Source organism: Xiphophorus couchianus, chromosome 12 (assembly GCF_001444195.1).
Source record: "Xiphophorus couchianus chromosome 12, X_couchianus-1.0, whole genome shotgun sequence".
NCBI lineage: Eukaryota > Metazoa > Chordata > Actinopteri > Cyprinodontiformes > Poeciliidae > Xiphophorus > Xiphophorus couchianus.
In genome coordinates, this window is record NC_040239.1 from 19,167,159 (window position 1) to 19,179,541 (window position 12,383).

Genomic DNA, 12,383 nt, shown 5'->3' on the forward strand with positions numbered 1-12,383 from the left:
TATTAGAGGCGAACAGTGGCACAGATGCTCCCGGTCAGTCCTTGGTCAGCCTGGAGCTTTGCTTAACGGACCACTGACAGGTGGCTTTGTGGCACTCTGTCTCATGTTTGACAGGGTGGCAAAGCAGCAGTTCATTCTGAATGGGCTGCTTGGATTGCCAAGGACAGTACATATTCCACAGACACAAATACTGGCAAACAACCATTGTGTAAACATATGAATGTACAGAGAAGGGAAAACTAGATTTTATCCATAAAGAAGCGCTGTCATTCACATGTTTGATAGTGAAAGCTTTTACATTTAGATATTGCTTGGAAAAATCTCATGAAAATCAAATATTTACATAGACGTTCTAAAGAGGAACATCAATTGTTTTTTTCTTCACTGCTAAATAGGAATTAAGAATTCACTTGTTCTGCTTTTCAGGTTAATTTTAAGGCAAGCACACGGACACACTAAATGTTTGTTTGCTTGTTCACAGTCACACATCATATTTATGTAACCAATTCTATTTATGTAAGATATAAAAATGTATTTTTTTTAAATACAGAAAAAAAGCAAAAAGAATTACATACATATTGTCACTTTCCTAAAATAATGAACTGAGTCATTTTTCGATAAGAAATGATTAGCCAAAAAAATAAAATATTTGGCCAAAAATGACGTAGACCATTATTTTAGGAAAGTGACTTTACACCCTAAAATGTAAATGTATTTAATGAGAGTCCACTCAATCAAGGCGTTTTTTTTTGAGGGTTCTGGTTTTGTTTCGGTGTGGAGATTCTGTCAGCGGTGGCAGCACAGACCTCAAAACATTCAGTTCTCATTCTGACTCCCAACCAGCTGGAGAAAAAAAAGAGAAAAATGTATAAATATACACTGAATAAAATACGTCTGACTGAATAAAAGTTAAATGATTTTCTTTTGAAGTTTTTGCAAGGCCTCAAGGGTGAGAGAATGGGGTTTACAAGTCATACATGAGTGATAATCCTGTGCATCCAAGGAGTTTGAAAAGAAAAGCAGATTGCCTGGTGGTGTGAAAGTGTCTAAGGAACATAAAGGAGTGACCATGTAAAGAAACCTTTATTTTCTTTGTTCACTTTCTACGTCTGTACAATGTGTTCTAGACAAGACTTTTCTATGAGCTTCCATGAACAATCTTGTTACAAAAAGTTCAGTCATCTAAAAATAAGTTATACAGTAAAAAAATATTCTGTGTTCTGTATATCACCTTATATATTTTCAAAAAATTAAACCAATATTTCAGTTCACTTCGTCTATTCAGAGTAAATTCAAAACAAGTCCTCTCAAGGCACTTTACAAAACAGAAGCATTTTACTCCTAAACTTGGTTAAAAACATTATTTAGAATCATTAAACAAAGTCAATCTTTGTTTCTGAAATATTTTTGAGCAAATATAATATTACATGTAAGGATAGAGCATTCCTATTGACTTTAGGATTTTTACCATTTTAGTTTTTAGGGTAAAGAAATAGAAAGAGGATGAAATTGACTGAAAATCTATTTAATTTAAGAAAATGAAATATTTTGAGGACTAATTTTAATTTAGGCATGGAGGTTAAAGTATATGTTTCTCTCACAAGATAAAACAACATTACCAGACCAGGCTAACTAACACTAAAGACTTTAACAATATTTATGAGAAATTGAAGAATTCCACTTTTCTATATGTTAGCTCTTTAACAAATACAATACGCTTCATAAATTGTAACATTTGGCTCTAAATGGTGATGACCGCACAACTACAGTCAAGTTGCATAAAGGCGTAATCATGTTGAAAGGAAACATTTACAGATGCTGAAACTTTTAAGGCTTTTGCATGACAGGCAGGAAAAACTAAGGGAACCGGCAAAGTTCTGACAAAACAGAAAAATATTTAAGCTATAGCGGTCATTATTTGATGTGGTTTAGGTGAGACTAATGAACAACAGGATCTGGGGGAAAGCAAGGAGAAAAAAAAATAAAGTCTACTGCATGGAATAGTAAACTAAAGACAAAAGGAAGATAATAAGTAACAATTAGCATGACCAAATATCAGCATGACTAAGAAACAATGCCACAAATGAAAAATACGCAGAAATTAATGTTAAAAAAGAAAAGGAAGCAACCAATCGTTAGTGCACATGGCAAGATAGATACCAAAAAACAAGCAAGCACTAAGGACTTACAACATTATAAAAAAAAAAGAAAAAAAAAGAATTATGACTGTAGTTTTGTCCTGATGCCACTCATTGAAAATACCAGAATGGTAGTTACTGCAGAATTATTATTATATCCTTCTCACGTTTGACCAGAGAAATTATTTTGAATTTTGTACTAAATCCTGTCCAAAGTTAGCCATTAACTGAACTGGAAATAGGAAGCTACGACTCAGGTGGAAACTTTAACTTTAGCATAACTGGGTTGTGCAGCACTGTTTTTGTTCAGTGCTTAGACTTTGCTCATATTTTGTCGGTCGGTGGCCCGTTTCAGATCATCATTTTATTCTTCAATTTACACATGTTTAAGATATTTTTAAACCAACTGAAAGGTCTCTTCATGGAATGGGGGTTGAAACTAATCCACCATTTTTAATTAGTACCTCCAGATCCACCTCAAGAGGTTATTATAACCCCCTAACCACTATGCACTGTCAAGGATAATAATGGAAAGTGGAAAAAGGGGGACACAGTATAAAAGAGATTCAGCAGCAGCTGTTAGTCCATATGTGCACACAGAATGTGGATGTTTTATCATTGTCCAGTTTCCATCTAATCAATAAAGTAATTTAATTCAGATAATACCACCCTGAGAAGAATCCACAACAGCTTTTCTTGTATCTCATACACTACTTTTTTTTCTCAATTCTTTACACAGCTGTGAAGCTTGAAATACACATGATGGGCCCTCATAATAACATCTTACCCTCATCTTGGACTAATAACAGTGTTGTGATCTGGGTAAAACCCAAAAATGTTGATAAAAAATACTGACAGTTTCTGAAGATGAACAAGAAATTTCTCTCTGTATAATTCAAAGAAATTTTCACAAAAGAACCCCATAAAAAAACACAATGATTTGAAGTATCCTTGGGCTCACGCAAGAAAAAAAAAAGAGAGAACAAAAGGAAATGAAATGACAGAAATTAGTCATGTTTACCTCGGGCCTGCAGAGTAATTCTCTATTTAATTCTTTTTCAAGCCTGGCAGGTTTGGCATAGAATCCAATCATCATTGTCCATTTTGCTTGTGAAGAATAGCAATTGGAGAGAGAGTGGTGAGGGGCTGAAGGCTTGTTTGTTATACAGTATTAAAATATCTAATTGACTAAGAAGAGGAGCAATATTTCATAAATACATATCCCAGTTAGGTTGCTTGTTATTTAAGAAACCTTTCAGTGAACTTACAGGGCTACATGCTGGTTATCCTAAGGGGCACTAGGTCAGCTCCCAGTCCGAGCAATTTCCCCCAATCCACTTTAAAGATTAATGTCAAATCATGCCACTCTGTGCACGCTATGATCTACCAGCATGACCTTGCTGCAGGCTGTGTGTGTCTCTGCTTTACACGCTGCATGCATAACTGTGCATGTGCACTTAACAATAAACATGTAGGGTTCCCCCTCTTAAACTGCGAGGACACACGCTGACCCTAAAAACGGACATGGAGAGGCACATTTTTATCAATACAAAACAGTCTGTGAGGGTAAAAGACAGAAACGGAAAGATTTTTACAGAACAAGTTAATATCAAATGAAAGAGACATGAACAAATGTCACAAATGGTTTACTGTAAACTAGTGATGTGCTTTTTTTGTCACCCATGTAAGCTGCAAGAAGTAAATATCACATTCTGAATGACAATTAACTGCTGCCTTTCACTTTTCACAAAGTAAACTACAAATTTCCTTCATCATTGCTAATATCACAAGGCAGTTTAAACTCCAGAGTGCTGCTGCCAAAATGAACTGTCACCGCTGATCAATGCTATCCATTATTTCCCCTCCTCTTCTTTGTGGAACATTATTGCAAATCTAGACAAGGAGAGAGGTGTTGTGTACTTTGGCGATCTGTCCTACTATTCATCATGTGCTGCAGAAGGCTGGTAAATACAGTGCCTTGCAAAAGGATTAACGTCACAACAACAAATTTTAGCATACTCTATAGAAATATTAGTGCCATACCAACACAAAGTCATATTATGAAGTAGACAAATACTTGGTTATCAAAAAGAAATCTAGCAATTGTCACATTTAGGAGAAGATTAGTGAACAAACAGCATCATAAACCAAGTAACACAGTATACAGCATGGTTGTATTAAGTCAGAGTGAATTAATACAACCATTAAATGGTTTAAGATACCAAACTCAGGGTTTCTAAGCCAATATCCAAGCTTTGAACATCTCACAGACCACTGTTCAACCCATCATCTGAAAATAGAATGAGTAAGACAGAACTGCAAACCTGGGCAATGAGAGCAGTAATAAGAGAGGCAGCCAGGTAACCTATTGCAACTCTGAAGGATCTGCAGAGATCCACAGCCCAGATGAAAGACTGTTGACACGGCAACTATTATTCATACACTCCACAGTTCTGGCCTTTGTGATATTGGCAAGATGAAAGTCACTGATAAAAGAAAGTCATACAAAGTCTTAACTGCACAGCATTAGCTTCTGGACGAGGACCCCATTTTGGAAATCCTCAGCATATGCTACAAAATATGTAAAGAAACATACAATTTAAGATGGTTTATTCTTACTTTTGCTCACTATTTAATTATTATTAGCATAAATATTGCCTCACACCTTCTGATTTTGTTGGCCATGAGTTCTTAGGGCTTTTGGAGCAGTGTACTCCACATCAAGGCTGGTAGACAGACCCTTTGGTTTTTTTCTTGTCAAATACTTGTTGATTTTGCATTTGCAATGTTGGTTTAAGGAGCAAAGCGGCTTGATAAATTTGACTGGCACTCAATCAGAAAGATGAGCATGGTAAATAACATTTAACTTATATTTTATAATACTGAGTCAAAAATTAATTAGATTTTATTATCAAAATTTGTGATGCAGAAAATTGTTTTTATTTATCTGACTAACTAAAAAATTATTAGATTTTCTTTTTTTTTTTGCAATTTGCACATTGCATGTTTCTCCTCATCTCCTTCCAGCATTCTGTGGCTTCCCTAGCGCTACCTGGTGCCCCCTTACTTGAAAAACACTGAGTAAGTGAACTTTTATATAGCTGCATAGCAAGAATAGTACAAAGTACAGAACAAAATACAACAGAATCTGTTACAAGATTTGAATATTTATGTTCCCGAAAGCTTTCCATCAATTCTGAATGCGCTTGAGCAACAAGAGAGAATCAGGGGGAAAATATCTGAGTCCATTTTTGGACAGACAAATTCTAACATTTTTGCCGCTGCAACTAACAGAAGAGTGGTTTAACTAAGGATCGACTCTAAGTAAAAAGGTTGAGCTGGTATGAAAACTTTTGCAAGTTACTGTAAAACAAATGATTAACTGACTTAGGAAGAATGCATTATAATATTTTGATGCTTCGCAAGTCTTTTGTTTTAAATCTGTAAATTATTTTCAAGATAGTGTGGGCCATCTTTATATATTATCATGCATATAACCAATTATGTATACCAACATACATGCATGATTGATTTGGTGAATTTCACATAGTAGATTTCAGTATCAATGGCTACTAATTGAATATGGAAGTCACCTTAATAGTTGTGAGCGGTATAATTTGTGTTTGTATTTATTCGTCCAAGAATCTCACTCTTCTACCAGCATGAATTTATGATGAATACACCTTCATCAGCCAAGAAAGGTCAGTAACCAGACAATAAGGCAGTCAACAATAATAAGAAATGAATCCACAGAATAGATTAATCTGACAATGTTACAAACGGTGCGTTTCAGAACTGGGCCTCCAGCTTTTTGTGGCAAGCATGAGATAACATCAATATTTATAGCTGGGGTCTGATGACATTATTTGTCATCCAGCTACAGTATGATTCCCAATCCCTCAATGCTTTTTAAACAGATTGCAGTGGCAATGTGAGGGCAAACAAATGGCAGCAGGCCAGGTGATGACCCTGCAGTGATGGATGAGACGATGGGTAACCAGTCTGACGCAGCTGCCAGCATCACAGGAGATAATTTGTTGGAGCTTCAACACAACCAGCAAAGAGAATGGTACTAGCTGACAATGCTGTCATAACATTTGCTTTGAACAGAGATGTTCCATGGATTTTTAGATAATTGTTGCATTTTGGAGGGTGATTTTACCTTCTCTTGTTTCATTACACATTTTTAACCACTGAAGAAAGAGAAAGTAATTCACTTTATATTATCAAAAATCTGAGTAGTTAAAAAAAAATAAAAGCTCTCTTCTAAAATAGCCCTTATCGATATTAGTTTTAATTAAGGGGATTGATGAATATTTGTTTTTGTGTGAAATACCGTAACTAAGCTGATTTTTTTTCCCTTTTTTGCTTCAACCAAATTGTATTTGCAATTTTTAACAAAGCTAGAACTGGTTAGTGATAATATTTAATAATAAATTAAGTAATTGTAAATGCTGCAGTCAAAATTTAAAATAAAAGCTGTATTTTTTTACTGAATACTTCATAATCTCATTCTTTCTTTCTTTGTCTTTTTATCTTTTTTCATCTTTTTCCCCCCACATTGTTGTGTATTTTAAAACAGGTTTCAAATAAAAATATGTTTAACAAAAGTTATCATTGCTACCTTTCTCTTAATATTGACAGATTAAAAAAGCTCAATCGCTTAAAGTATGACAACATGTCATTGGCTTTATTTTTCAATGAAGAACAAAACTGAAATATTTCTGTATTTATTTATTTGCTTGTTCTTTTTGTTCACATTGACCAAATCTACTGTAGATTTCCTTAAATTTGAGCTTTGTCAAATGGTTTCCTTTCAAATTGTTTCTGATCTCTGACTTAAGACAGAAACTGCCACTTCCATCAGATGTGTCTGAACATCAGATGAGAACCAGACACAGCAGTAACTGGAAATATGCCAAACAAGACTCAATGGACATTCAAAAGGAGTTCAAGGACATTCAGATCATCAGACTACTGATGATTAGAGAGTTTGACCACCTGCTACTATGTATCTCATATTTTAAACCAGTTAAAAATAGCACGTGATCCACACCAATGAAGGGAGATTGTGTCATTAAATATGAAAGAAATACTACTTAAATCTAAAACATTTGTAGTTTCAATATTCTACATACAAGTGAGACAGTTAATCTTCGCCAAACAGCTATTTTATCTTTATATAAAACATTAAAACAAGTTGACCCATCAGAGAATTCAGAATTAAAGGGTGTGTGTGCTGTTGTAATATTGCAAAAAGAAAACATACCACTTGATTTTTGTTAGAATTTTTTGAAAAGGATAGGTAGAACAAAAACACATATCAAGTTGAAATAAACAAACATTTTTTATTTAATCGTTGCTCTGAAGATTTTTATACAATACATAAAAATTGTTGACATGCATGATAATGTAATTTATTACATTATTATAATGTAATTTATTATTATTATTATTATTATTATTATTATTAGTAGTAGTAGTAGTAGTAGTAGTAGTAGTAGTAGTGAGTTTTTTTTATAACTTAATGTCTGTGAAAGTGTTTTAAAAAAACAAATATTCATGGCTCAGTGATTTAAATCGTTTGAACATATAAATAAATGTAAATAAACTCCTCTTTTCTAACACAGTCCATGTATTATTTTTCCACCTTTTTATAGAAGGACAAAACCAAACCACCTAGCGGGCATCGTGGGTGTATTCAAACTACATTTCCCACAGCACACCTTCCGTTCATTTCCCAAAGTCCTTTGCGTTGAGACAGACGCAAAACGGTCGCGATTAGCAGCAACAGAAGCAGTGTACTGAGACACGGAGTAAGCCAAACAACAATTATGCTGGGACAAGCTGTGAGGCGATTCGCTACATCTGCTGTTCGTTCTTCACACTATGCTGAAGGACCAGGGAAGGTTAGTTGATCTCCTAAGAGAAACCGCGTTGTTTCAAATGAGACTTGGCCCTGTCGATGTCCGAAGCCTGGCGTTAGCTAAGCTAGTGCTAACATAGAGGTCATGTTTAATTAGCAAGTATATGACAACGCTATTAAAGATAACATAAATAGTTTTTGATACAACTTGTTCACATTAAACATTATTTAATTTCAAATTTATACCTAATGTGGTCTTTATACATTTAATACTGATATTCTATGTATATATATATATACAACACAGGGCTAACAATGTCAAGCTAACAGCTAGCAAACTACTTCTAACACCGCCTTCTTAATGTATGACACATGCTTTGTTATAACATTTCATTTGAAAAGTGGGTGTAATTACAGGCAAATACGTTGATAAATTTCCAAAATTGATTGAATTTTCATCTGACTTCTTTTTCTTCTTTTTACTTCCGGTAAACCGCTGTAACAGTTAAGGTCAAAGCCGTAGATAAATTGACACGAACCAGGAAAAAAAAATATTGACACGAATTGTTCTTTTTCTGCCAAATGTATATTTTTTTAAAGCATAATAGCTACAAAAATGTGTGCCTTGTTTGGAAATCCTATTTGTGGCCCACGTTTGACCGTTTTTGTGTAACAAATATAGGTAAAACTACAGAGCGCTAACGTTGACAGAGAAGAATAGAAAATCTTTATTGTCCCTCAGTGACGGAAATACAGATTAACTAGCTGCGCAGCGACGGGTAGGTCGAGGCATGCAGATGCACTCCATGGTAGATTTATAACAGAAAGTAAGAACAGCAGACTGTATAGGAAGTGTACATTTATTGCATAAGGAGAAAATAGTTTGCAGTTATTAATAATAGCTACTAATTATTGTTACTCTGATTAGAAGAAAAGTGCAACTGAAATCCAAATGGCATTAGTAGGTTAAAAAGCCAAAAGTATTATTAATCCTTGCAAGAGTGTGATGATTGAAGATGTCTTCTGCCTTTTTACTTTTTGAACATTTTTTTTTAGTGAAATCAATACAAACATAGCTTCAAAGCATGTCTGTCTAATTTGGCTTCTCTCAAATTCTTATCTGTATTGCAGGCATCACAGAAAGACCCAGTCTTTGCATAACATTACAACCACATCATAGTGACCATTTATGGTTTTTAATGTTTACATAGACAAGTTTATTCTCAATGATTAAAAGCAGCTTATTGAAAATATTTATTATAAATGTACTTCTCTTAAATCCTTAGTGTAGTAAGAACTTGTAAATGGAAAAATGTGTAAAAAAAAAAAAAAAAGTGGTTTCCAGATATCATAAGAGCAGTTTACAAATAAGTACTTTGACCATAGACTGCAACTTGTCTGGGTTTTTTCCCCCACAGAACCTACCCTTCTCTGTGGACAACAAGTGGCGTCTGCTGGGCATGATGGTCCTGTTCTTCGGCAGCGGCTTTACGTTCCCCTTCATCGTTGTCAGGCATCAGCTCCTGAAAAAGTGAAATGGCCCAATGTTGTTACTCTGCCTCCGAGGTAATTATGGCTGCCATTTTGATCCAGCATATCTGCTTTTATTAAAATGTCAGGATGATGTGGCATTTGCTGCAATATTGCTTGGTAAAGTGGGCACTGGCAGTCAGGCTTTTCCCTGCACCTCTTTAGCCTTTCACTGCATGGCATTTCTTAAATATATTACCATATGCTTGAATGCAATAGTAACAGATGTCAAGTGGCAGCAGTATTGTGCAGATCAGCTCCCACTTGGGCAAATTAATGTGACAGTTTATTATAAACGTCAGCGTGTATCAGGTGGAATCTGTTTTGAGGTGTTGTCACATTTATCTGCTCTGGTGTTTACTAAGAAATTGCTTTTCTGACATCAAGATGTATGCAAGTCATCTTATCACTTTGTGTCCCGTTTTTCCTGCAGGTTGTCAGCTGGAACACATTTATCCATCTGCGTTCAATCTATGCAGAAGAATGGGATTCACCTATTTGTGTTTGTAAATAAAGTTACCTTAAATATGAATGTGTCTTTATTTCTCTCTTATAAGACATGTATATGTCATTACTTTGAAAAGGTTTAATCCATTGTTAAGTGGACCTAAGTCCCTTAACTACTGTGCTATTAGTAACCATACATATTATCTTAATAGTAAAATCTTTTGTGGATCAGGTCCAGAAAAATATATACTAATTGAGGGAAAATGTCGTACAGTGTTAACTGTAATGTGGGCTTGTATGAAGAAAATAGCAATGCTCCAGATACCTTGCAGATGATTTATTAAAGTGCAGCGTCTAAACATCACTCTTCAAGTAATCGTTTTAAAAGAGGATGAGGTGGCTCACCTGAAATTTGTGTGAAGGTCTGAGGACTCTGACAGGTATTATTTTTTTCGCTCCACAGTTAAGCGTGGATAACCTTTTTCAGTTCAATTAACCCTGTTCTTCTAGTTATAATTATCCAAGGGCAAAGTATTAAAACTGGGTGTTTGTGCCTGCTGAGTTGGTGTTGGTGCAGGGAAATAATACCTAAAGTCAGTTTTTAGCAATCAGCCAAGGTTAGTTTTATTTTAGACTTTGAAAGCAATTTCTTGCTTTGTTTTGTATGGTGTGTGGTGATAAGCTAAAAAAAAAAACTTTTACAGATGCATCTTAATTTGAACAGTTTAAATACAAATACTATGTTGACAAATTACTGTATATTAGCAATTTAAAAAATGAAACTGATGTAAAATGTTTTGCATTCAGTGATGTCCCACAAAATCTCACTAATGTGGCTAGGGCTGGCCCTGGGTACATGCCCTCAATAAGTTTGTATGAATTACTGCATTAGTGGTGTGTGTTGTATGAAGGGAATCAGTCCATGACTGCCAAGATGTTGGAAGAAGCCTAGGTTGCTTTATTAGTAACCTTTGATGAATCTGCTCCTCTGCTTGATGAAACTAGATTTTTGGGTTTTAGGATCAGATGTCTGGCCAACTCGAGCAGACTGATGCCATGGTCGTTAAACCCGGTATTGATACTTTTTGCAGTGTAGGTAGGTGCCAAGTCCCCCCAGAAAATGTTATTCTTATAGAGCCTTTCAGCAAAGTGAAGCAGGGAGTGCTCTGAAATTTCTTGGTAAGTGGCTGTGATGACTTTAGATTTGATCAAATACAAATCAGAGGATGGCTCAGCTTTCCAAATCATACTGAGGGTGCAGACTGCTCTTTACTTCAAGCAACTTGGATTCTATGCGTCTCCGTTCTTCCACACGGCTTCTGATTGAGGAGTGGCTTTACAGAAGACAACCAACAGAAGTAGTCCATGTACTGGGTTTGTGTGGTGAACTCTCATCTGCATAATTCATATCTGACATAAGTGTTTTGAAGATGACAGTTAAGGGGTTAACGGTCAGACTCCAGTCTCAGTCATCACTTTTGTCCTAGACTTTTGAATGGGTTTGCCTGCTGTTTATTGTGAACCTTTTTTCTAACTATACTTTTTCCTTCCACTCAGCTTTCCGTTAAAATAACTGCATTCAGTCTTATAGAGTAGCTGACGTCTTTTGTGGCGTAGTTTTGTCTGAGGTCTTTAAATATGTTAATAACTTGGTTCTGGGCCGCTGTCATCAGTTTTCCCCATAATTATGTTGGTCATAATATATTTATATATTGAAAGTCCAGTTTTATTGATCTGGAATTGAATGGAATTTGTAACTGAATATTAAGATGTCATTAGCTCTATGGCATAGTCATCAACATTAAAAGAAATAAGTGTTTGAAATATATCACTGTGTTTTATGAAAATACATGTTTCCACTTTAAAATCTGATTAATTAAATACATACCATTTTGATGATATTTTAATACATTGAAAGAGACCTGATTTTTCAGTGTAACCTTCACACTCAATCTTAGGACAAACAACTCAAAGCATGTAGTAAAGCTGTCAGGTGGTTTTACACGCTGGCATTATTAATGGCATGCTGTTTATGCCTGTAGGCGTTTATAGAAAGAAAAATGTATGGAGATCATGTAGCTTTTGCTAAGTGATGATGAAGTTAACAGGCAGATACTGGGGTCAATGGCGGGTCAGTCAGGACTGATGTGTGATATTTCATCAAAGTATAAGTCAGCAGGGCGGGGGGTGACTTGATTTTTTTGTTCGACGGTAGAACATCAAAAAATGACATCACTTTGGGGGGGGAAAAAAAACAGATCCTGAAACATTTAAACCTCCCAACAACATCAGTGCTTGTCGTGTTTAAATATACCCCAAGGTGACAGTGTAGCACAAACTGGATTGTAACTGTCATGTTTTGCCTGGTGACCCCTGTTCAGCAATTAATTACAAGAATTCAT

General features: G+C 35.2%; 1 protein-coding gene across 1 annotated transcript; it reads left to right on the plus strand.

The window, feature by feature from the left end:
• Nucleotides 1-7,868: 7,868 nt before the first annotated feature.
• On the plus strand, nt 7,869-10,066 carry cox7c (cytochrome c oxidase subunit 7C). Its single transcript, XM_028034931.1, has 3 exons — nt 7,869-8,047; nt 9,423-9,570; nt 9,968-10,066. The coding sequence occupies exons 1-2, from the start codon at nt 7,973-7,975 to the stop codon at nt 9,537-9,539; spliced, it is 192 nt and encodes a 63-aa protein (XP_027890732.1). The 5' UTR covers nt 7,869-7,972; the 3' UTR covers nt 9,540-9,570; nt 9,968-10,066.
• Nucleotides 10,067-12,383: the final 2,317 nt, after the last annotated feature.